Source organism: Panthera pardus, unplaced genomic scaffold (genome assembly GCF_024362965.1).
Source record: "Panthera pardus isolate Hobbes unplaced genomic scaffold, ASM2436296v1 HiC_scaffold_15, whole genome shotgun sequence".
Classification (NCBI taxonomy): Eukaryota; Metazoa; Chordata; class Mammalia; order Carnivora; family Felidae; genus Panthera; species Panthera pardus.
In genome coordinates, this window is record NW_026526710.1 from 43,863,531 (window position 1) to 43,889,165 (window position 25,635).

Here is a 25,635-nt window from a genome sequence, read left to right on the forward strand (position 1 = left end):
CCTGCTGAGGCAGGCATCCCTAAAAGACATCATCCCTGTTACTCTCTTTCATAGTGTTCTGTAATATCCTGCAGAGCATCTAACAAAATCTAAATGATACTTTGTCTGCTTGACTGACTCCTTTCATTTAGATAGTAAGCCCCTAGAGGTCAGTACCTGGTCTGTTTGCTCACCATGGCATAACCAGTGCCTAGCACCAGTATGGATCAATAAATATTAATCAAAGGAATAAAATATTATCAGAGCTTTCCTTAGCTCTAGGTGATGCTAGAGCATCACCTTAGTAAAGGTGAAGAGAATTTTACACACATATATTGCCTGTATATTTAAGATATTAAAAACTGTATTTAAATCAACGGATCCAACAAATGATATTATTAGGACAGTCTGATAATTTGCTCTCATCCTCTTGCTGCAGAGATGAGGCTACAAAATAGAAATAGCATGGTCTGGCTCCCTGGAATTGAAGTCATTGCTCAAGGACAGTGAATAATGCTATAAAATCACTTCCACTATAAAGATCATTATCTAAAGTCATTATCATACATAGGGCATTCAAACTTCACATTGAGCTTTCTTTCCTAGTACTTCAATCTTGACAATTCACGAAACACCCAAATTTACTTTCCGTTTCTCAGAAAGAGAGGATAAATCAAGGAGACACTTGAAAATTAACAAGTAATCACAAACTTATAAAAGTGCAGAGACAGCCCTGTGTTTCAGTCATTATAAACATGCCTCTTTATCTGCCTGCAAACTGTCCTTATTATTCTTCTCAATTTAAAAAGCTGCTATCACCACTTTTTGAGTCATAGCCAGAATATTTTCCCAACTTCAGGGTAAATAAAGGTTTCTTAGGACACTAAAAAGCATTAACCATCGATGAAAAAAGTTTATTTTTCTTTGTCAAATTTTAAAATTTAAGTTCACAAAAGGTAATTTATGTTTTTAGAAAATTTTTTTAAATGTTTGTTTATTTTTGAGAAAGAGAGAAAGACAGAGCATCAGTGGGGAAGGGGCAGAGAGAGGGAGACACAGAATCGGAAGCAGGCTCCAGGCTCTGAGCTGTCAGCACAGAGCCCGACGTGGGGCTTGAACTCATGAACTGTGAGATCATGACCTGAGCTGAAGTTGGACGCTTAACTGACTGAGCCACCCAGGTGCCCCAATTTATGTTTTTTAAAGATTTTATTTTTTCAAGTGATGTTTACATCCAATGTGGGGCTTGAACTTACAACCCTGAGATCAAGAGTCTCATGCTGTACCGACTCAGCCAGCCAGGTTCCCCAAAAGGCACTTTAAATAAAATAAACAGGTAAACCACAAACTGGGAAACTATTTACAATACATGTATCTAACAAACGATGTATATCCAGAATATATGAAGAACTGCCATCAACAACAGACAAGTGATTGGGCAAAAATGAGAAAAAACTTGAACAGACAGATCACCAAAGAAGATACAAAGGTTCAAAGTACATAAAAAGATGATCAGCATAGGGGCACCTGGGTGGCTCAGTCGGTTGAGCGTCCGACTTCGGCTCAGGTCATGATCTCACAGCTCATGAGTTCCAGCCCTGCGTCGGGCTCTGTGCTGCCAGCTCAGAGCCTGGAGCCTGCTTTGGATTTTGTGTCTCCCTGTCTCTCTGCTCCTCCCCCATTCATGCTCTGTCTCTGTCTCTCAAAAATAAATAAAAGTTAAAAAAATTAAAAAAAAAAAGATGATCAACATCATTAGCCATCAATGGTATGTAAATTAAAGTCACTAGAGATACCATTTCATACTGGCTATTGGTGACGATAAAGAGCAGCTGGAACTTTCAACACTGCTGGGGAAGTGATATTTACTTACAAAGTTAAACATTTACCTTATGATCTAGCAATTCTACTCCTTGGTCTTTATGCAACCGGAATGAAAACAGACATTTGCCAACAGATTTGTAGTAGAACTTCCAAAGCAATCTTATTCATAATTATCCCAAACTAGAAGCAACTCAACTGTCAAACAGAGGATGATAAATAAATAATTTGTAGTTCAGTCATCCAATGGAATATTACTCAATAATAAAAAAGGAATGAAGTACTGGGACGCCTAGGTGGCTCAGGCGGTTAAGCGTCCAACTTCGGCTCAGGTCATGATCTCGCAGTTTCTGAGTTCGAGCCCCGCGTTGGGCTCTGTGCTGACAGCTCAGAGACTGGAGCCTGCCTCAGATTCTGTGTCTCCCCCTCTCTCTACCCCTCCCATTCTCATGCTCTGTCTCTCTCTGCCTCTCAATAACAAACATTGAGAATTTTAAAAAAGAGGAATGAAGTACCGATACATGTTAACAATCTCAGAAATGTTAGGGTAAGTGAAGGGAGCATTTACAAAGCGTATGTTGTCCGATTCCTTTCAGATGCGTCTAAGAATGGGCCCAACTAACCTACGGTGATAGAAATAAGAAAGTAGTTGCTTGGAAAGTACACAGGAGATGAGAGGGTGAGAGGGCGATGGTGGAGTCTTGGATTGGAATTGACTCGAGAGGGCCATGAGGCAAATCTTTTGGGTATGAGATTTAATATCTTATTCTGACCATTATACAGGGTGTAAACAATTGTCAAAACTCATTGGATTGAAATTTTAAGATTTGTTCATTTTATTGTATAGAAAGTGTACCTCAATTCAAAAAATTGATGGGCTCTATTATTAAGCAAATCTCTAATGTTAAGTCATTCAGAATATTTCTCTACTTTCTAGCCATGAGAAGTATTTTAAAAATTCTTGTTCTACTGAATTTAATATACTTGGTTTACAAGGTGTGATGGAAATATTAATTTATCCCATTTCATTAAATTAAGCCTCTATTTCTTATGACGTTCAAAACATAAAGATAAAAAACATTGCTCAAAGGGAAAGAAAACGCTGAAAAACAACTACAAAAAACCCCTGCTCTGAATCAGGATCGGTTCAAAGATGAATGTCATTGCTTCAGTACACCAGCAAGTGGAGTAGTTACACTTTGGGAAGAATTTCATCTTCCTAACCACTGAATTATTCTACAGGGCACTTTAACCAGACCAAAAATTGACTTTTGGGTGTAGCCACAATGGAAATGACGGATCATTTTAATGCAAGAGAAAAAGATTGGAAACCTTGACCCTCTAGATTACTTTGCACCTCAATGAGAAGGGGAAAAAAAAACCACTTGCAGATCAGCTTATTAAAATACTATGTTCGTGTAATTCAGGTACCAGGAAAATATTTAAAAGAACGACTAAATTAACTGTGGGATGCCACTTTTTCTTTGTTAATTATTTCCATACAAGAACAATAACGTACAGCCTTTCTCCTACCAAAAAAAAGACCCCCAACAACTCCACCGTTTATTTTTAGAGATGTGGGAATAACAGTGTCAGTTTGTGCAGAATTTGCAAGCTCTTTGAATACTAGAGTCTGTCTGAGAGTGGGTAAGGCTGGCATAGACACTTTTTTTTTTTTTTAATCCTGAAGCATAAGGGCTTTTCAGTTGAGATGGTTAGGCCATGAATCTGAAGGTTTACGCTGCATTTTTAAAAATATCACCATGTTCATCAATTCTTATAAGATTTGTAAGGCTTAATTCTCACATAAGCTCAGGAAAGCTGTAGAAAAGTCCGTAACTATCCCTTCCGACCAGCTTCTGTAATCCTGGGTTTACAGACAGGAATGTTCTGGCTGATGATGGGAAGCGTGTCCCTGGGTGTGCACAAAGGCAGGGCCTCCAGCTAGGGGCACTGACAATGTGGGTAACTATCCCCTTCACGCTCTAACCTTAATAATAATCCAACCTTGATTCTAACACCATACTACCTCTTCTCAGTTCTCCTCATTCCCCAGCGAAGCTAAGTGCAGAGGAACCAGCACTGTGTGCTCCAGAAAATGCCCCGAGCCATGCCCAGTGTGGGGCTGGAGTCCCCACTAGGACAGAAGCCACATCTCTGCAATCTGGAGTGCTCACGAATAGGAGATGTGCTTCCTCTCCTTGGAGCTGAGTGAGCACAAGGACACGGAGAACGCATAAACAATAGTCCCTTCTGGGAACTGTGTCTAGGAGAAAGCATCCACAAAATGCAAAAATCGAGGCGTGAGCACGGCTTTTGTGGATTGACTCTCTTCAGGGGTGCCTCAGTGATGACCAGGCACTACGAAGACCACGACTACTCTTCCTTTAAAATCACACACCACAGCAGCTCTTCCACAAAGGTGGCCCCTCTGCTCCGGTAGAGAGTATACTATCAATATGTTAAAAGGTATTACCCTCAAATGTGTGTATCTTTTTGCTCAGACATAAACCCTGCCTGAAGATTTTCTTCATGAAAATCCAAGGAACATTTCTCAGTTCAATGACCCTAAGCAATGATTTTGAATTACTTCCACTCATGAAAGAGAAGGAATGCATTTTTCTCCCCAGGATCTATAAATGGAGGCTGAAGGGAGTATAGGATCCAGAGTAAGAAGATTCAAGTTTTAGACTCTGCCTTGAACATTCTATCAAGGTCCCCAAGTCTGTGATGGTGCAATCTGGACTGTATTGTCGCTTGCAGGGATTCACGGGATTGTCTCACGGTGAACATCATTGCACTATGCAGCAAAGGATTTTTAAAGAACAATGAGAAAAATATGTAAATGAAATGCTGCTGCACATGCACTCCTAAGTTTGAGTTTGCCATGAAACTGACAGGAGTCTTGTGTTCTTCCAACTCGGGGGCAAATAAGCCAAACAATGTCTTCCAAGGTTTACTATACTCAGAGATACATAAAGGGTAGAGATGAGCGGTAAAGAGGAAAATACACACAGAACCTAGTAACGGAAGACATACTGATTACAAAAGGAAACAGAGGTTTACATGGGGTTAAAGAAATGAAATGGAGAGATAATGTCTGTGTCTGTTTTTAATGAGGGTTGAGTTGCTTCCTCTAGCAGATCTAGAATGAAGACTGCAGACAAACCAGGCAGGAATGAAATGGTGGCTGTAGAGGTCCCCAGGCAATTAAAGCACATTCAGGAAAGAAAGGGCTGATGTATGTTTGTGGTATGGTGGGAGAATACCCAGTCTGACACTGAGTCAGCAGAAGCATTGCCTGGTGCTCCCTTCTCTGGGGAAGGCAGAGACGGGCTGCACTTTAGCATGGCTCCTGACACGTAGGGAAGGACGTGTGGGGAGTGAGGATGTAGTATGTTCTGTAATAATCTACACGTCCATAGGTTACCACAGCTGCCTGAAAGGAGTGTTCAGGAAGCAAGATACTTAGAGGTGATTTTCTGTTGGCATTCACAGAAGAGTGGACGCTGAGAACCAAGCCTGAGAAAAGAGAAGAAAAAGCTCTGGGGTTTCCCAGTCCCTAACGAGTCTTTGCAGTTGTACATTCACAGAAACCTGGAGTTTTGTCTGAATTTGACAGGATTTTCCTTATGTTTCAAATGTTATCCATGGAAAATGCTTGTATTCGTTATCTTTAAAGATCTTGGATAGTAGTGCCTTGAATTTAGTATATCCTTAATGAATAATTACCAAGTGAATGAATCAACCATGTTCCCAAATGAGGAATGTGTCTTACATTAATTAAAATAGGAGTCAATAATGTGCACAATACAGCCTATATTTTCTTTATTACTGCCATTTGGCAAATTGAGGACACGCTCTAGCAATTCAAATCTCCCTCTGCGGTAAGTTTAGTAGCTATCATGATAGATTTTGGCAGCTCTCTCCTGGGGTCCCCAAGGCTCACTAAACATTTCAGGAGGACGCCGGACATTATCCTAGTGGCCGGTGAGATAACCCACTTCCAAGTGTGGGAGAGGAAGCGTGGCCCTGCCCGTTGGAACCAGTGAGCTCTGTACTGAGGTCTCAAATGAGTGCTGATGGCATGAGGGACCGAGGGCATGCAGTCTGGCTCCTTTTTACTTGGGTCAAACTCCAGGTTTTTTATTCCAGAGTTGTGGAAAAGGTTTTCACTGCCTTATATGCTAGGGAAGAAATAAATCTCAAGTGGAAAGGGAGGCTGGGCAGAGGCTGGGGGAGACTGAAAGCCAAGGGTGGGAGGTGAGAAGGGAGGGGGAGCAGGCAGGGGCTGGGGGATCTCTGAGCAGTAGCCCCATGGTGGGAGCTTAGCGGAAAGGGGAGCATTGGACCTTGGGCAAGTTAGGCAACTCACTAGTTACCTGATAATGACAAGAGCCTTAGGATCACAGGCTGCTGACTCTGAACAGAAAAGGCAGCACCGTGCTAACTCAGTGTTGAGGCTGGAGTACAGGTCTTGGAGAAGCAGGCCTGCAAGCTTCTGGGATCTGCACTGACCAACATTTTCAGTGGTTCCCTCAATAGCATAGTACCTACCTGGACCCTCCCCAACTCCAGCCCACCAGGTCATCCATTCTGGCTGGTCGGGAGCTCATAGGCATGACTATGTGTGCCTGTTTTCAGAATGAGCTTTTAATTCCTCCTAAACATTTTTTTTAAGTTTTTTAAATGTTTATTTATTATTGAGGGACACAGAGAGACAGAGCATGAGTGTGGGAGGGGCAGAGACAGGAGACAGAACCCGAGGCAAGCTCCAGGCTCTGAGCTGTCAGCACAGAGCCCGGCGCGGGGCTCAAACTCACAAACTGCGAGAGCATGACCTGAGCCGAAGTTGGACACTTACCCGGCTGAGCCACCCAGGCGCCCCCTACCAACATTTTTATATGTCCCCTTCTTGTCTTCATTTTCTGTGGGAAAGTTTCCTTCTCTTTCCCAGGAGACAAGCTCCGATTCAGATGATAGCCATCTAGCTGCTCCCATTGATAGAGCGCCTTTATGTGCATAGGCTGTACAAACCTTATGTTTAATAATCTCAGTAACCCATAAAAGCTACATATTGTTACCCCCGCGATATAGACAAGTGCTAAGCAAGGTCACTCAGCGTGTGTTCTGGCCACTATGTCAGGCTGCTTCTCGATGTAAAGTGCTTTACAGTTTAGAACGTGCTTTCGCATACTTTATGTAGTTCTCCAGCCTGGGAATTAAGTGTTCCTTTGCCTCCGTTTTACAGAAGGTAACACTGAAATGTAGACAGGTCATGTGACCTGCCCACATTACGTCTTTCACAGCAGCTGAGCTAGGATGCAAACTTGTGTCCTATTCTATATAGTGCTTATCTAATGGCAGAGTAGAAAACATGGAGGCTCCCAGATACAAACTTCCTCGATTTTCTTTATATCCACCTTGGAATTTATCCTTTTTTTTCTTTTTACTTCCTCTATCTCAGGGAGAAGCTGGTTCTATCTATTCTATGTTCTTAAAGGCTCTCTCGGTTGTTCACGAGTGGCTTTATCCTGTTCCATTTCTTCACCTTTCAAGTCTTCCTCTAAGCTCCAACCGCTGTTTCTAATCACCCAGTAAGGGCACATTTTCCTTAGCAATGTCCCTGTATATCTCAGACACTGCTCCCCACCCCTCAGCAATCTGCAACTAATTATGTCTGCTCTGTTTTTCTGCGCACTCCATGTGCTTCCCTATCTCCATACTTCTGCTCACATGGATTTGAAATGTTGTCCTTTTCTCTACTTGCAGAAATTCTATTCCTTCTTTAAGAATAAGCTCAAATGTTGTACCTGCTATGACTATTTCCCCAGTTACTCCAGTCAGATTTAATGGTGAATTCTCTGTGTTCCCAAAGCACTTTGCTCACAAGGAAAACACATCCCTTACCACATGACTTATTTGTCTCCACCTCTGTTTCAACTTATGGGTGTCAGCACAATAGAGACAAGTAGAGAACTTTATTTACCTCTACACACCTGGAAGCAATAAGCACGGCCCTTGACTGTTGAATGGATGAATGCATGGATGTACAAATGGATGGATGAACAGTGATTCAGTTACTACTCCAATTTTTCAACATGTCCCAAGGAGGGCATGATCTGATTTCAGGGTTTTTTCCCCTCATTTTAAATCTCCACTATTATCCTGGGAATTTGTCTTGTCTGCTTTATGAAAATATTGTTTTAAATAAAAAAAAATGACTTGCTGTATGAAATCATGGAAAAGGAGAGGGACTGATATATCATTTTTCTTGTAAAAGTAAATATATTACTGTCATCCAGGTGATCAATGTTACAGATAAGCATCCAAAAAACTTAAAATTTATTTTTAAGTTTAAAAAATAAGATAATAGGAATTGATCTTCTTATATTAATAAATTCTATGTTCACATATAACATAATAGCAAACTTCATTAGATCGGAATAATGAGTTTGGGGAGGTAGGGAGGAAAAGGGAGAACCTACGCTGAATTATGGAAGTCAGAATTTATTGTAAGCAATGCGGTTTTATTACTTTCAATACTATAACCTGCCCATAAAGTCTAAGGAGGCATCTACTTAATGACATGGATGCTTACTTTATAGCTGAATCTTTTTGCCTAAAGACCATTGTATATGCAAAAGTCATGAAAACAATTGTTCTCTTTAAAGAAGTTACAGGTGTTCCCTCTATTTCTCTTATATTAGCAATAGCTGAATTAATGAGGTTTTGCTGTATTCACAGTGGAAGGCCCTTCTGGGGAATACAGTCCAATGTCCCAGGAAAGTGTTAAATGCTTTAAAAATAAAAACAGGAAAATGCTAACTTCTTCAAATGAGATGAACATCAATTATTCATTAAGCTAGATATAACTGAAATCTATCTTCAAAATCTTTGGTTTCCTTTGTGAATTCCCCAAGGACAAGGATCATGGTTTACTCGCTTCTCTACCCCACCTTCCAAGACTATACACCCCAACAATGGCACCTAGACTTTGCTTTCTGGTGACAGTTATCACTGTTAAGAACAGGTGTTTAAAAGAGACATGATAAGGTTTTCAGATATTCTTGTCATTGCTCTGCTCATCTATAGTTACCCGAGATTCAAATATAAGGAAAGTTTACTCACTGATTCTGGGTATAGGTTGCAGGTAATTTACTGGCTCCCATCCTGGAAAAGAGAAAGGCAATTCATTCTGAGCTGTCACCACAGAGCCAGATGCAGGGCTCAAACCCACAAGCCGTGAGATCATGACCTGTGTGCCGAAGTCGGATGCTCAATCAACTGAGCCACCCAGGCACACTGTATATTTAAAAACTTTCCACATAAAGATGCCTCAATGCCTCTAGTATTTTATTTCTAGCAAAGAAAATCATGGAGTGTGGGGAGGAAGGGTCATGAAATAGAATATGTCACTCTTGTGTGTTTCTGGGCTACTGAAGAGGTGACAGGCTTAGTGTCACTTATCAGGAAACTGGGCATTGCCTTCAAACTTTGCACAGAGAAGACTGAGTCTTGTGCCTGTTTCCTCCACATCAGAGAAATAGAACTGGGGACTGGTGGGGTACTTGGAGGAGGAATATGTTCACTGGAGAGAAGAAAATTTCCCTGCATTCTTTGTGTCCTTGGATTCTTTGTTTCAGTGTGTTAACATCCAATCATATTTCCTGCTTAGAATCTTTGTATACATCTTTGTTTATATACAAAGATTATATTTTCTGCTTAGATTCTTTGACTACTTGGGACAGATCTCTCTGGATAAAATTGGTATTCGGAATAGATATGCCATGTACATCTCCTGGCGTGGAGTATCTGTGGCTCACTGTTGGATACCTTGATCTGTGAAGCTTGGAAGAGTAAATGAACTAAAATCTAGGATGAAAGAAAAAAGGCTGTTTGAGGGAAGTGATCCCATGGATATTAAATCATCCAGAACTAATGTTCGTTTATTCTGTAGTAAAGAGCTCTAAGAAAGAAATCTTCGAGCTTTCCCTGAGCCAATGATTTTCCATCCTGATAATCAAGAAGGACCTCTTTCTACCAGATGGAGTTGCTAAATGTAACATAGCAAATTCCTTCTGGCTTAGTCATCTATAGGGAGAGGAGAGCCTCAACTCATTCGGGGAACAATTTCAGGGAACTGCAAGATGGTAATAATATGACTATTTAGGTTTCTGCTTTCTAGATTACAGTTATAATTCTTCCCTTAAATAATGCATTATAAATATATAATATACAATACATATTATATACTGTATACTATAACACATATGGTATGCAATATATAATTTTAATATATTATAACCTACTACATACTAAACTATGTTTACATATTAGATAATGTATTGCATGCTAAACTGTATGTGAACACATATCCTATTTTAAATACTTGTATATGTAATGTTTTGTTCTCTGTATGCTGTAAAATATCCCTTTCAAAGTATGTTGTCAAAAACTTGAACAAGTACTTAAGAATGGTGAAGCTAAGCAATGATAGGGATAACTCTGCTATCCTGTGCCATTTACATAATCTGCTATCAGTGTAACTCACTTATAATATTCATTTTAGAACCCTAATTGTGACAAAGGTCCTATTGGCTTTTGCCTTTTTAATCAATTTTTCACTAAATTTTATTTATGCTAAAATGTACAGTTTATACTTATGTCAATTAAATGCTATTCTCCCCTCTAGGATGATTTAAAAGATGTGTCTAAGGGCATTCTGAATTGTATTGTCATGAGTGTCCTGGTATAACGTATCAACTCCACTTGATTTAGTGATCTCTGCATTTTGGATGAAGGCATTTGTAAGTCATCTGCACAGCTCATCAATAAGTTAGAGGTCCTACAGTACAACTGATCCCCACGGGTTGGAACTTGATACATAATCCACAGCTTCAACCCACTCTGATGTAATTGCAACTCTATATTTACTTGTTCACCCATGTAACAGTAGCATGATTAAGATCACACACTTGCGGCTTGGTGATAAGAACAGTGTTTAGGCGAGAACCCCAAATCTTCCTCCATAGAAAACTGATTTTATTCAGCACAGTTTCATTGTTTGTATAATCTGTCACACAACCATGGGAGGAAATTAAATTGATGTGGGAAAATGGCTATTCAAAAAGTCAAATGTGGCTGCTCTTTCACCTCTTATGATACTATGGTAAGTTGCTTATTGATTGCATGAGGCATTGGTGTCATCAGGTATTGCTTTTAAGCTCTCTGGCTTATAATGATCAAATGGTTTCCTTAAAAAATGTGAACATGACGGACTCTTTTCCCCATCTCCACGATGAATCAAATATATAAGGCTGTGCAAGGTCATCTGCCAATTTCTCTTACCCTTTTTTTATTAATTGTGGTAAGAGACAGCACGAGATCTATCCTCTTAACACATTTTAAAATGTACAGTACAGTATTGTTTACTCTAAAGCACAATGTAGTATAGCCGATCTCTAGAACTTACTTGTTCATCCTGCATGATGGAAACTCTATACCCATCGAACACCAACTCCCAATTCCCCTCTCCCCAGCTCCAGGAAACTACCATCCTCCAATTTCCTAAGGGTCTCAGGAAACCTGACATCAGGGCATAATAATGAAGTCCCGTCAGGGATTGGATACTCCTCAGGGATTGGATACTCCTCGCTGGTCCTGTTTGGCTCTCTACACATCACAGACTGAAATATATGAGTTAGATAAGCGCATGTCTTGTACGTGTTATAGTAAATTTGCTGAACACAGGGAGGATCCAGTCCTACCCCTCTTTACACCTTTCCTGAATCTAGTTTTGTGCCCTGTATAAATATCCATTGAACTAAGTTAAATTTAAAAATTTCTTTTCCTGGTAAAAATCTCTTTTCTGATAAAAAGAATGGAAAGTAAATGCCATTTATTTTTCAGTTAATGGATTATCTCATTAAGAAAAGCCCCCTCCCTCACGACTTAGTAAGAGTAATGGTGTGTATGGCTCTTAAAGGCTTTGACTGTATCTTCTAAATCATTGCTATTCCTATGTTTTTGTTTTTTTTTAATGTAACCTACGATGTTGGGTTCAGTCCACACAGTCAACATAGACTAACTTCCCCGCTACATGACCATATTTTAAATAACTATGAATATTCATTTCTGTGCAAATGAATTAAATCTCAGCATACAGGCTTGTTTCACATAACAGAAATTAACTGGGTTTTGACCAGAGCCCCTAAAATTAATATGGTTAAACCTCACATCTGGTGTACATGTTCTTATATTGTGGTTGTAAGATTGATTTCGATATTAAAGGCTTAGTTTAGTGGTACAGACAATCTCATGAAACAGGATCTTTCCCTTCTCAACAGGACTGTCTTCTGAGTCATTTTTGGTTTTGGTAGTAAAGCACGTTTTTTTTCACCTGTTGAAACTTGGCATAAGCACCATACTAAGTGAGTAGGTCTAGAGCTTTGATGGGAAATCAATTTAAAAAAAAAATAGCATTTCACTGATCCTTTTCCTCAGGGTTGGAGAGCTCCATGCATCATAAATAGCACACTGAGCCAGACAGAGCTCACATTCAAGTGAGAGAACACAAATAAGACCACAATGCACTTCTCTCAAAGTAATTCCTCTGGCCACAGTGAGAAACTAATCATGTTGTTTATCATCATCCTTACCTAGGAGAGAATAACAGAGATAGGAAAAGGTTGGACAGTTTCCTAAGACCATGTGGCAATTTGTTGTTGAAACTGAAATAGGTTTACATTTCATGAATGAATGTTTTTTTCATCTTCCAGCTAAACTTTTCAGAAATGTGATTATCAATACTGTCAATTTTACATACTGGTATTCTGATTAAAAAAATGATCAAAGTGAAGTTTAGGTCCTTTGCTGTCTCATATTCTGTTGTTGGATTTAAAAGTTTATTCCAGAGGCACCTGGGTGGCTCAGTCAGTTAAGTGTCTGACTTCAGCTCAGGTCATGATCTCACAGCTTGTGAGTTTGAGCCCCCGCGTAGGGCTCTGTGCTGACAGCTCAGAGCCTGGAGCCTGCTTCAGATTCTGTGTCTCCCTCTCTCTCTCTGCTCCTCCCCTGCTCACTGTGTCTCTCTCTCCTTCAAAAATAAATAAATATTAAAATAAATGAATAAAATAAACAGTAAAAAAAAATTTTTAAGTTTATTCCAATATTTTCTTTTGAAATATTAATTTGGTCTAACCTTCCTTTCTTTCCTATTTTCTTCTAAAGTTACTTGGATGCGCAATTATTAAATTAATAATAACCACAATAACATCCAGCATGTAATCCTTTTAGATCTAAATTTTTTTCCGAATATTTTACGATTATATTTTCACATCTTAGTCCACAGCATTTTACTTTTAATAACTCCACAGTATTGAATCTTTCCAAAGCATTTTTATAGAAATAGCCATTTTTTTAATGCACTGATATGTCATTGGATTACATAATTTATAACTGAATTGAATAATTACATGAACAAGTATAATAACCACAGCAGGTTTGGGAACAAACACAACAACTGGCTCTTGGTCCACATATATCCCCACAGGTGGGGTCAAAAGTTTACAGGTAAGCTAGAGGGATAATAGGCGGTGCTCTTATGTTATGCTGGCTTTGAGAATCGATCAGTAGGTTACATCTAGGGAAGAGAAAGCATTGCTTCACTAGGCAAATCATTTAAGAAAGGGTTAGCTTAAAAAAAACCCTTCTATTGTATTTTATACTTTGTGTATGCATTACTTTGATATATATATATATATATATATATATATATAGAGAGAGAGAGAGAGAGAGAGAGAGAGAGAGAGAGGGAAGGAGAAGGAGACAATAAGTTTAGGTATCTTGCCCAAGATTCTAAAACTAGAGATAGAACAAGGATGTGGCTCCAGAATTCTGCCTCCAAGTCCATCCTTCCAGTATTCTTTCCTTCTGTCCCATGAGCCCTAGGGTAGAGAAGGCTGTAGGGGGCCTGACTGCTACCAGTCAGGAAGGGGGCTTGAGATAGTTCACAAGTGGTCATCAAGAAAGCACGGTAAAGAAGAGAGAAGACAGAAAGTGATAAGATAGTCTTAGGAATTGGCAACCGAGAACCCTGCCATTGTGGTTTCATTAAGTTCACCCAGGTATTTCTTGACTTTGGGCCTCACTGGTTCAAAACAAAAGAGGTTTCAGCAAACACATTTGGTCAACTGACACCACCAACTATTTTCAGTTTTTGCAACTCTGAAGGGACATCCTTCCTCTCTGGCAAACAATAATCAACACAGGAGAACCTCTGACCCAACAGCCCCGTGGGGAGCTAGGGGAGCAAGCTTAGTAGAAATCTATGATGACAAACAGCAATTACATTGAAGGCATTTGAGCCTCACCATCCACTTCCTTCTAATCCTTGGGTTTTACAGGTTCTATCTCCATCAAGTCCTTCTTTGAGTAAGACGATAAGCACCAGTTTTGAAGAACCTCCTGGCATCCCAAAAGGGATGATCTTATAGTAGCTGTTTTAAAACGTCTCAGAAAGGATTATTATGTTTTTCCATTAAGTATTAATGATTTTGGTTTATATTAAATGCCTTCCATGTTTCTTGCCTTGGCATTTTCCAAATTATTTTCTTCAAGAAGCAAATTAGAAAGGCATTAATATTTCTATGACTTTATACGGAATTCATAAAAAAGGTTAAGATCTCAAATGGGCATCCCTTCAATAAAATTATGTTAAATTGTGCGAAATGTTCATACATGGTACAGTAGTTTTATATACTTTCAAAAATAGCTTTTTCATTTTTAAACGATCTGGTTTCAAAAAATAATTATTGCAATCACTTGGCTACAAATGCGGTTGAGATTTAAAGCTTCCTTCGTAATAAAACAGTATCTCATTTCAATATGCTTTTGGAAGCATTATTATAAATAATAGATTAATTATTTAATTAACATGGGTACAAATGTAAAGACCATGTGAGTAAACCATTTATTTTATTTTCTTTTTTTTGTTGTTGTTTAAATTTTTTTTAACATTTTATTTATTTTTGTCAGACAGAGAAAGAGAGACAGAGTGTGAGTGGGGGAAGGGCAGAGAGAGAGGGAGACACAGAATCTGAAGCAGGCTCCAGGCTCCGAGCTGTCCGCACAGAGCCTGATGCGGGGCTTGAACTCGCGAACTGGGAGATCACGACCTGAGCCGAAGTCAGATGCTTAACTGACTGAGCCACCCAGGCGCCCCTCGTTTATTTCATTTTCTAAAGATCACAAAATGAGTTAACTAATTTTTAGTTAGTTAACAAAATTAACTGAAAGGAAATACAAATGAAAAAGAGAAAGAGGGCAAGATCCGGTGCCATTGTGTGTATTGAGTGCTCCTTTTCACGAAGCTGCATTCTAGCTGGAGCCTCTCTGTGCTCTGCTGGCTGCTGAGGGCACCTGCGCCCATGCCGGGCTCCCTGAGCAAAGGGATCCAGCACTTTATGGCATGCTTTCTATAAAATAAAGTACAAAGTATAAATCATGTCCAGTGAGGTGCTGAGAAAGCTAGCCCAAGCAGCAGCCGCTGAAGGGACAACAGCCCTGAAAAGGGGTAGGTCTGACCCTACAGCTGTCTCTGGGGAAACCAACGAACCCAGCCTGCCTGGGCCCTAATTCTCTTATCTACAAAATGTCTCAAAGTCCATTTCACCTTTGAGATTCTAGCAAATGGGGCGAACATAAGTAAATAAATAGGTTTTCATTATCATGCAGTCACCTTGTTTTTCCTCTGTATGTAGCAGTTTTCCTATTCGTATTCCTATTTATATTGTATTGCTTCCTTCAAGAAGCAAATTAGAAAAGTATTAAGATTTCTGTGACATTGTAAGAAACTGACAAAAATGTTTGAGATCTCAAATGGCTATCCCTTCAAGAAAATGATGTTAAATTGTTTAAAGTTGCCAAGTGCTGGATCCAAACTCAGGAGGTCTGGCCAAAGGGTCCACGCGCTTAACCCTTATACCACACCATCTGTGGATGCTTCCATTGTTACATAAATATTTTTGTGTCGACTAACTCTGCCACATGCAAGCTCACTAAAGGAAAGCACTTGGTCTCTGTCTTCTCTGTGCCTCTGACTAGTACACACAGAGACACTCCGTAGGAGCAACCTATGAGGTACAGGAATCCGGCATGGCACTGAAAACAAAGGGCAAACCTCTGAAATTGTCTGTCACACTTAAAACACATGGAGACACGCCCCTTCCTTCTTGTTCTTTCCTCTACTATGTCAAAAATGCTGGCTGCCTGTTACACAGATCAGAAAAATGGGTAATAGCATTAATAAAAACACCTTATGGGGCGCCTGGGTGGCTCAGTCGGTTGAGCATCTGACTTCGGCTCAGGTCATGATCTCACAGCTCTGTGAGTTCGAGCCCTGCATTGGGCTCTTGCTGACGGCTCGGAGCCTGGAGGCTGTTTCGGATTCTGTGTCTCCCTCTCTCTCTGCCCCTAACCCTGTCTCTGTCTCTCTCAAAAATAAATAAACGTTAAAAAATATTAAAGAAAAAACACCTTATACATTTCCACGTCTCAGAAATATGAGTCAGACAATGAAGGAAGATCTTTCAGTGCTAAACTCTCCCTCACTCACTTTCTTCCTTCCTCTTTCCTTTGTCACTGTCTCAACAAATATTTGTTTTATTCCCACTACATGCCAGAAAAACAAACCGCTGGGTGTGTTATTAACGTTTCCACCCTAGATGCTAAAAGACAGAGGCAAGTAATATGAAGTAATGTCAAGAGCAATAAAAAGATTGCCAAAATTTATTGCGAACATACCACGAGCTAAATGTTAGGCCCAGGGCTTGATGGGCGTTATCTCACTCAATCCTCATTACAACTCCATAAGATAACACTATTATTATCTCCACTTGACAAATAAGGGGAGCAAGTTGAGAGAGGCTGAGGTCATATGACTCCTAAGGGACAGAGCAGGGACTCCAGCCCTGGCGGTCTGAGACTAGAGCTTGCACTCTTAACCTTTACACTCCACTCTCTCCAGAAGTAGATTCGGCCACGAGGCATACAGAGGGCAGGCATGAAATTGGTTTCATTTCCTTTCACAAGAGTCCCATAAATATAGTATCAGAGTGTTAAAGGAATTGCTTCCAACATCCTCATAGACTTCACCCAAAAGCAGGTGGGTGACTTGTAACAAGCTCCCCCCTCCTGGCTTTATTCAATCCATTTGTAAAAAAAAAAAAAATTAATAATCTTGAGTTCCTCCCAGGCACAGACCTTCCAGTCTTCTTCTTTTTTTTAAGTTTATTTATTTATTTTTGAGAGAGCTCACGAGCAAGGTAAGAGCAGAGAGAGGGAGAGAGAATCCCAAGCAGGCTCCATGCTGTAAGTGCAGAACCCAACCTGGGGCTCGAACTCAAAAACCGCAAGATCATGACCTGAGCCAAAACCAAGAGTCAGGTGCTCAACCAACTAAGCCACCCGGGTACCCCAGGTCCTTCTATTATTCTAAAGAGGCAGCTGTGGGGCAGGGAGTGTTCACCGATTTCAGAGCCAGAAGAGCTCTGTTAATTTGAATGGCCAGCACACTGCTTGCAGCCCCATCACGGGGATCTGATTCTGGCTTGTCTTCTGCTGACCTCAACTGCCTGGAAGACAATTGTTCAACCTTAATATCATCTGGAGATACAATGATCTACCCTCTTAACAAATTTTTACATGCACAATACATTATTGTTGCCTATACATACAATGTTATACTGCAGGACTCCAGAGCATATTCATCTTGCTTGACTTTTACGCTCATTGATTAGTTACTCCCTGTTTTCCCCCTTCCCCTAGCCCCTGGTAACCATAATTCCACTCTTTGACTCTGTGACTTTGACTATTTTAGATACCTCATGTAAGTGGAATCATGCAATATTTGTCTTTTTGGGTCCGGCTTACTTCACTTAGCATAATGTCCTCAAGGTTCATCCATGTTGCCGTATATTACAGAATTTCCTTCTTTTTCAAGGCTGAATAGTATTCCGTTGGGTGTATATACTACACTTTCTTTATCCACTCATCTTTCAAAGGACATTTAGGTTGTTGCTACATCTTGGCTATTGTGAATAGTGCCATAGTGAACATGGCAGTGCACATATCTCCTCTAGATCCTGATTTTCAATTCTTTTGGATAAATACCCAGAACTGGGATTTGCTGGATTACACAGTGGTTCCATTTTTAATTTTTTGAGAACCTCCATACTCTTCTTCCATGTGACTATAACAGTTTTCATTCCCACCAACAGTATGTATGTATTTACCCAAGAATTGAAAATCAAACTCTCAACTTCTATATTCTTTATCGTCATGTTCTATGGTCGTAGGTTCTGCTCTTTGTATATGAGACTTACACTCATATCCAATATTGATTCATTGAAGTTCTGGCTGAAGAGAAGCTTGAAATGATGCATCTGACTTGGAAGGGTATTTATAGTATTCCCCTGCTTCTCTGTGCTTTTAGGATTGTTTTGCTAACCACCATGATTCACATCAAGCCTTTTCTTTTCATCTGAAATTCAGTCTCTTTATGTTTTTGCACTACTGGCCCTTTCTGAGTAATGTCATCCACTTTATTGGCATTGATAACAAGTACCTTTACAATGCTGACTCCCAAGTCTCTAAACTGCATCTCTTACTCGAGCTCCAGACGCAAATAAGAATGCGCTCAGTGCACGTGGCTTTTGGTCTCCTACAAGCACTAGAATCATGCCTATTTAAATAGGAAGTCCTCCTCTTCCAATCATACTCCTCCCCTAGTGCTCCCTCTCAGGGACTGGCACGACTCAGGAACCCAAATCAGAGGCCTTGGGACTCTTCTTGCCATTAATAATCATGTTCCTGTTCTCGAATCCATCACCCTCCCCCGGCCCTACCGCCACTTCCTTAGCTCAGGCCATTCTTATTTCTCACCTAGATAACTGCAATAGATATCCAGGAAGCATCTTTGCTTTGGTTGGTAACAGTGATCTCACATTTAACATATCTAAAAGAGAAATCTTTTGTCCTCAGCTCCCCAAATTGGCCCTCTCACGTTTGGCCACATCCCAGCTAATAGTATGATTACCAACTTGCTCAAGCCAAAAACCTAGAGCCATCCCTTAGCTCCCTCCTATCCACCCACATCCAATCTACCAGCGTCCACTGTCATTTTTACCTCAAAAATATATCCTAAATCTGATAGCGTGTCATTATTTTCACTGAAACTACTCTAGTCTAGACCACTTCATTTTTCTCCTGGCTTACTTTAACAGCTTTGTAAATGTTTTCCCTACCTCTCATTTTTTTTTTTCCTCTAGAACCCCTCCCAAGTCAGAGTACTAAAAAATAAACCATCTCATTTCCTTACATCAAGTTTTGCAGTCATCTTCTATTGCGATTGTTATAAGATGGAAACTCTTTACTATGGTCTATACGGTTCCACATAAACTGGACACTGCCTATATATTCACCCGCACCCACCATGCTCCAGCCATTGTGACTTTCTTTCTGGCTTCCTCAGTCCAGCAAGCTTGTCCCGCCTCAGGGCCTCTGTACGTGCCATTCCCACTTCTGCCAGATTTGCTCATGACTGGTTCCTTCACATCATCCACGATTCAGTTCAAATACCAGCTCCTCAGAGAGATCTTCCTTCACTACTCTAGCTAAAGTGGTGTCCCAAGATTTAATTTTATCTTTTTCTCTTGGATAATGACCAAGTGAAAAAAGAAAAATATGGGCTTACTGAAGCAGATTATTTATAATTAGAAACCCAGTTAAAAAGTTTAAAATAAGAATGTGCAGAATCCATGGGCAGAATTCAAAAGTGCATATAGATCATGGCGGTGTATCAGCGTATCTGTAATTTTGCAGATCAAGTACAGGCACTAGATGATTCAAGTTGGTGACAATAAGTAGCATCCGCTGGTCTGAAGGACATAGAAGGAGGAGGAATCCCCCTTTGTAGGTAAGTTCCCAAAGCTGAAGAAGCCTGGACTTCATTTATCCTTTCTTCCTCTGCTTGCCTGAACTGTCTAAAAGACGCGATCTGACTGCCCAACAGAAAAACCACTTCTGGAAATACAATGTGATGAGATTGCATTTTAGGCTTTTGACAGGAGGAAAAACAAAGGCACAGTTGCCACGCTTTCTTTACTTAGTCTTCTGACATTATGAAAATTTTCAAACATGAAGAAAAATAGAAAAGCTCCATTTCCTAAGATCATTTTTCTCCCTGCTTCAGATGGAGCCAAGTGGTTTCAAAACTCCCTAACTACTGGGTGGGACCAGTAGTTTTTAAACTTCTAATTGCCCGAGTAAAGGTCTGGACCTTCGTATGATCAGTTTTGACATTTTGATCACTTTTTTAGTGCAATCATACCCAAAGTTAGTCAACAAATGCCTCCTGCTAGATAGAACTTGACTATTTTATTTAATTAATTAATTTAAAATTTTATTTTACTGCAGTAAGAATTCTTTCTTTAAAATTTTTTTAAAATGTTTATTTTTGAGACAGAGAGAGACAGAGCATGAGCAGGGGAGGGGAAAAGAGAGAGGGAGGCACAGAATCTGAAGCAGGCTCCAGGCTCTGAGCTGTCAGCACAGAGCCTGACGTGGGGCTCGAACTCCCCGCGAGATCATGACCTGAGCTGAAGTGGGACGCTTAACCGACTGAGCCACCCAGGCGCCCCGCGGTAAAAATTCTTAACATCGGTCTACCCTTTTAACAAATTTTTAAGTGTAAAATATAGTATTGTTTAGGATGGGTACAATATTACACAGCTGATCTTTAGAACTTACTAGGGCTTGGGGTAGGAGAGTGGGAAGTTGATAAATAATAGGTACTTTGCTTTTGCTGGTTTACGAAGCTCTGAACTATTTCGCCTTTATTTTATTTTATTTTATTTTATTTTATTTTATTTTATTTTATTTTATTTTCATGTTTATTTATTTTTGAGAGAGTCTGAGTGGAGGAGGGGCAGAGGGGGGGGCAGGGACAGAGGATCTGAAGCAGGCACCAGGTTCCGTGCTGACAGCAGAGAGCCCCATGTGGGGCTCGAACTTAGGAACCGTGAGATCATAACCTGAGCCGAAGTTGGGACACTTAACTGACAGCCACCCAGGCTCCCTGAACTATTTCACCTTTACATTTTCCATTCCAGTGCTCTGGAGAAGATCTACATGCTTCAGGGACACATTCGTTTTTGTCCCTTACATAGGCCCTTTATTAAAGCGTACTGTTTACAGTGTCATTTCTAGTACTAAACTATACTGTATTATATATACTACTTATGCAAGTTCTGAAGTCAAATGTCAAAAAGAAGATCTAAATTAGTTACATCTTAGCCTTGGTGTTTACATTTCTTTTTTTGAAAAATTTAAAAAATTTTTATTTATTTATTTATTTTTTTGAGAGAGAGAGAGAGAGAGAGAGAGCACATTCGAGCAGGGTTGGGGAAGAGAGAGAGGGAGAGAAGAGAATCCCAAGCAGGCTCTGTGCTGTTAATGCGGAGTCCAACACAGGGCTCGATCTTACAAAGCGTGAGATCATTACCTGAGCCAAAATCAAGAATTGGACACTTAACCGATGGAGCCACCAGGTGCCTCAGTGTTTACATTTTTATCAGCAAATATGAACTAAAAGTTAAATCGTATCTGCCATCTTACAAGCAAATCTTTTATTTTTCACCTAGAACAAAGACTTTCCTTTGACATTATCTCACGAGTGACAATGTTACATTTGATAATTTACCAGTGGACGGAGTATACTGCCCAAGTTACACTGCCCCAGATCCTACTGAACCCAGCGTGGCGACCTTTGGAGAGAAAAGATAAAAAATGCAAGCTGACCCAAGGCATCTGCTTGTTTTATCTGTTTCTGCCAACAGTCACTTATATATTACTTAAAAACAAGAGGTAATGAAGTACATCTTCCAGGCCATTTAGCTTTTGTTTGTTTGATTTTTAAAATCCCTCAAAGACCCTGACTACTGCCAACTTGAAATGCTTTCTGAAAAGTTCGGGGAAAGTCAAACACTGTGACTATAATCAGAATACTTAGCATAGGGCATTACTGGTGCTCGAACGTGGAAACAGGACCTAATCCAGTTGGGTCAGGAAGTTGTTACTTAAAGACTTGTGTTATAGAGTTAAAAAATATTCAATTGGTTATCTCTCTTTTGGTTTTCTTCCTCACGTGGAGGCGGAAAATGATTTTTTCTTGTTTTCTCAATAAATGCTAGAAAGGTAAACTGAGTTCTAGTCATAAATTTACATTTGACTTTTCAAAAAAAATATTCCATACATTGGCATCAGGTTAAGTAAAGAACAAAGAGGTTAACCTTCCAGTGTATTCAACAAGCAAAAATATCATCATATTTCAGTTGTGGAATCAGGGATAAAAGTCACAGGGATAAAAGGCACAGCATAGGGAATATAATCAGTGGGACTGCAGTATCACTGGTAACAGATGGTACCTAGAGTTGTGGTGGGCACAGCTTAACATGAGTCTTGTCGAATCTCTATGTTGTACACCTGAGACCAATGTAACATTGTGCCTCCACTAGACTTCAATAAAAAAATTAAAAATCATACGAAATTATATAGTCACAGCCCTTTCTGTGTTGGGTATTTTCAATCAACATAATGATTTTTAAGGTTGTCATTTAATTAATTAAAAAAATAACAACTATAGTCACATATGACTTATATACAGTTCTTATATGAACGAAGTACGAGTTACATATTTTGCATCTGGCGCATTTATTTTAACTTTATAGAAGTAATGCCGCAAACATGCTGATTAAGGATACTCTGAGTACGATAGCTGGACTTTTCACAAATGCCCTGAAAATTCCCAGGAAGTCAATGCACAGCTGTCCCACTTGCACACAATGATGACTACTGTTCACTGCTGAGAAGGCCTGGTTAGCAGCAAATGCGGTCAAGGCACGCGGACGCTTGTTAGGTTCACTTTGCGAGAGAAGCAAATATTGAATATTCCTTGACACAGAGAAATTGTCATTCATATCCTATTATTTTCCAAAACTTAGAAGCCCCTATGTTAATGGCAGATGAGCTACTGATAAATGTGTTTGATTGCAATGAAAAGAGATGCAACAAAGGACTGCGGGAAAGGTGGGAGATAAATGTTAATGATACCCTGCGATCTGTTTTCAGTCCAATCCCCCAAATCGCTTCTAAATGTTGGCTCCCATCTCCACTAGCACATAGGTAGGTAAGGAAAGAAATTCTGTATGCAAATAATAGTCTTTCCTTGTATTTACATACATATTTAAAAATAATAGCAGAATACTGAAAATCAACAAGTGCAGTAAGGACAGAATTATATATTAAAAAAAGAGTGACTTTTGTTCTCTGTTGAAATGCCACAGTGGCACTGAAAAGGTAATATTCATTATCTCTTCAGGAAAACAGACTCATTCCAGGGAAATAGCATTCATCAGTCACGGATCTAAAGGAAAAACTTAGAAAATACCATCCAACCCTCTACTTCCCCTAAACAATCAAATCAAAGAATATTTTTTATATGTTTGAGATTTCTCTCCATCTCAAATACAACTTTGGTGCTTTGCCCTTGACACATAGTGGCAAATAATAAATATTCTTTTAATAGCTCTCCCATAAATGAATGAATAAATGAATGACTTCACTTCCAAATTGAATTAGGATGCAGAAATTGATATGCAGAATTAATAAGGTTTTCAGTTTAATTTATGGATAAGGAAATGCTTACAGCTCTGGGGTTGGTTGGGGATAATTCTTTGTGCTTTCTCAAAGGCGCTGTCTAGGGTGTTCGTCCCCTTCTCATGTATGTTTCCATTTTGCTGGTTTTCTCCTGTCCTATCTTTGCAATTCCCTCCCATCATTCTTAGGGACTTCTTCCCTTATGAAACCCACAGGGACATTTTCTGTGTCTGATGACTTCACAAAGCCACTTGCTCCTTCATTTGTTGAACCGACACCTCCTGAGAATCTGCTTCTTCCAGGCCCTGTGGGAGGCACCAGGGACAAAACAGAACCACACAAGCAACTTCTGTCTTTGTTTTCACTACATTTTTCGATTTCATTAAAACCTAGCTCAGAAACGAAGCAAACAGAACCTGCAAGGACATCAGTCTCCAAAAAGGCATTCCAGGACTAGGCATGTTGCTGATAAAGGTTCATTCTGGAGGGCCCCAGTGCCACAACGGTGTCACGCACTCCATTAAGCTCTATTGCAATACACATGTCTGGCGAATGCATCGTTTCTAGCATCTTGTTTATAATTCTTATGTTGATTATATTTTGAAATGAGGACGTTTTTACTATACTGGCTTACATAGCATATTATTAAATTAATCTCACCTATTTCTTTTTAGTTTTTAAAATGTGGCTATTCAAAAATTTAAATGTACACGTATGGTTTGCATTATATTTTTACTGGATTGCTGATGAGAAGGCAAGAGAGAGAGGAACAAAATAACCCAAATAAGCAAACAAAATTATTATGAAATTGAATGTGGTGTTTTATTTGTATCATTGTATCAGTGAAACACAGAGCTGTATGTTTTCAGAGAAGGCATGGGTAGAATTGCATTTCAGGGATATTCCTGAGGAGAAAGGGACCATATTTGGCTGAGAGATACAGATGGTTTCTGTGCAGTAAGAAATATATTAGAGATTTATAGTCATGCTAATAACTAGAGCGGAGTGCAGATGTATAAGCAAATATAGGCAAGCAAACAGAGACAGCATTCCAGAAACATTCTGAAAGGATTCTAATAAGGGAAAGATGTTCAAACAAAGGCATGGACCATGGGCAGAACCATCCTCTCCTACAAATGGAGGGGAAGGTTCAAATGGAAGCCTAGACACTAATGATCACATTGAACAAAATTTAAATATGCTCTCTGAGGGGTGCCTCAATTGGTTAAGGGTCTGACTCTTGATTTCAGCTCAGGTCATGATCTCACACTTTGTGAGATCAAGCCCCACGTGGGGCTCTGTGCTGACAGTGTGGAGCTTGCTTGGGATTCTTTCTCTCCCTCTCTCTGCCGTTCCCCCACCCGTGTGAGTTATCTCTCTCTCTCTCTCTCTCTCTCTCTCTCTCTCTCTCTCTCAAAATAAAGAAACTTAAAAATATGCTATCTGGAATCAGTACTGTATTAATTCATGGGCATTCATTAGCCCCTCTGGATGAATTCATTGGTCAGGTAACTCAGCAGCTTCTGAGAGTCCCTAGATGCTGATATCCCCCCCCCCACCCCCACCCCCCCCCCCGCTTCTACTTTTTCAACTAAGGCTCTGCCCCTTTCAGAGTTCCTTCAACTGCCACTCACATCATAGCCTCATTTCTGGGGTGAGCAGTCTTCAGGGGCTTCTTGTTTCCTTACAGTCTCATGGCTGCTCTCCTGCCTTGCCAATCCTCTTATCTGGGAATTTTCAGTGAAATAATAGGACAGTTTATATTGTTGATTCCCGTATTGCTCGGCTCAAATGACTCACATTCACTTTAGAAGGTTTCTAGTTACGCAGTGTACAAGTAGATCATTTACAGTTGATTAAAATGTTTGTGGTCATTTCTATGAAAAAAAAAGTTGGGCATCTGTTCTTGGTTAGAAATACAAGTTCATTGTTTTCTCTGTGGGAAAGTCAGGCATGACTTAAGACTCCTTTCACAAGAAAGCCCAAGGATCACCTATATTCTATTTCTGTGGGCATTTTTAATCCTTTGTTAGCGTAAGTGCCATTTTTAACTAATCAAAATACGCAGTTACCTACAATGCTCCATTCCCAAATTGTGTCAGATTTAACACTGCTACA

At 39.8% G+C, this 25,635-nt stretch overlaps 1 protein-coding gene across 5 annotated transcripts in view; it reads right to left on the bottom strand.

Moving 5' to 3' along the window:
- CHST9 (carbohydrate sulfotransferase 9) overlaps positions 1-25,635 on the bottom strand; it is a 243,544-nt gene that overhangs the window by 98,130 nt on the left and 119,779 nt on the right. For 3 of the 5 annotated variants that reach the window (XM_019465488.2, XM_019465487.2, XM_053902522.1), the window contains one exon: positions 8,932-8,973. The exons of the other annotated variants lie outside the window; for them this stretch is intronic. In XM_019465488.2, the coding sequence (XP_019321033.2) occupies positions 8,932-8,973 (42 nt within the window). The remainder of the gene's footprint in view (positions 1-8,931; positions 8,974-25,635) is intronic. 5 annotated transcript variants of the gene reach the window in all.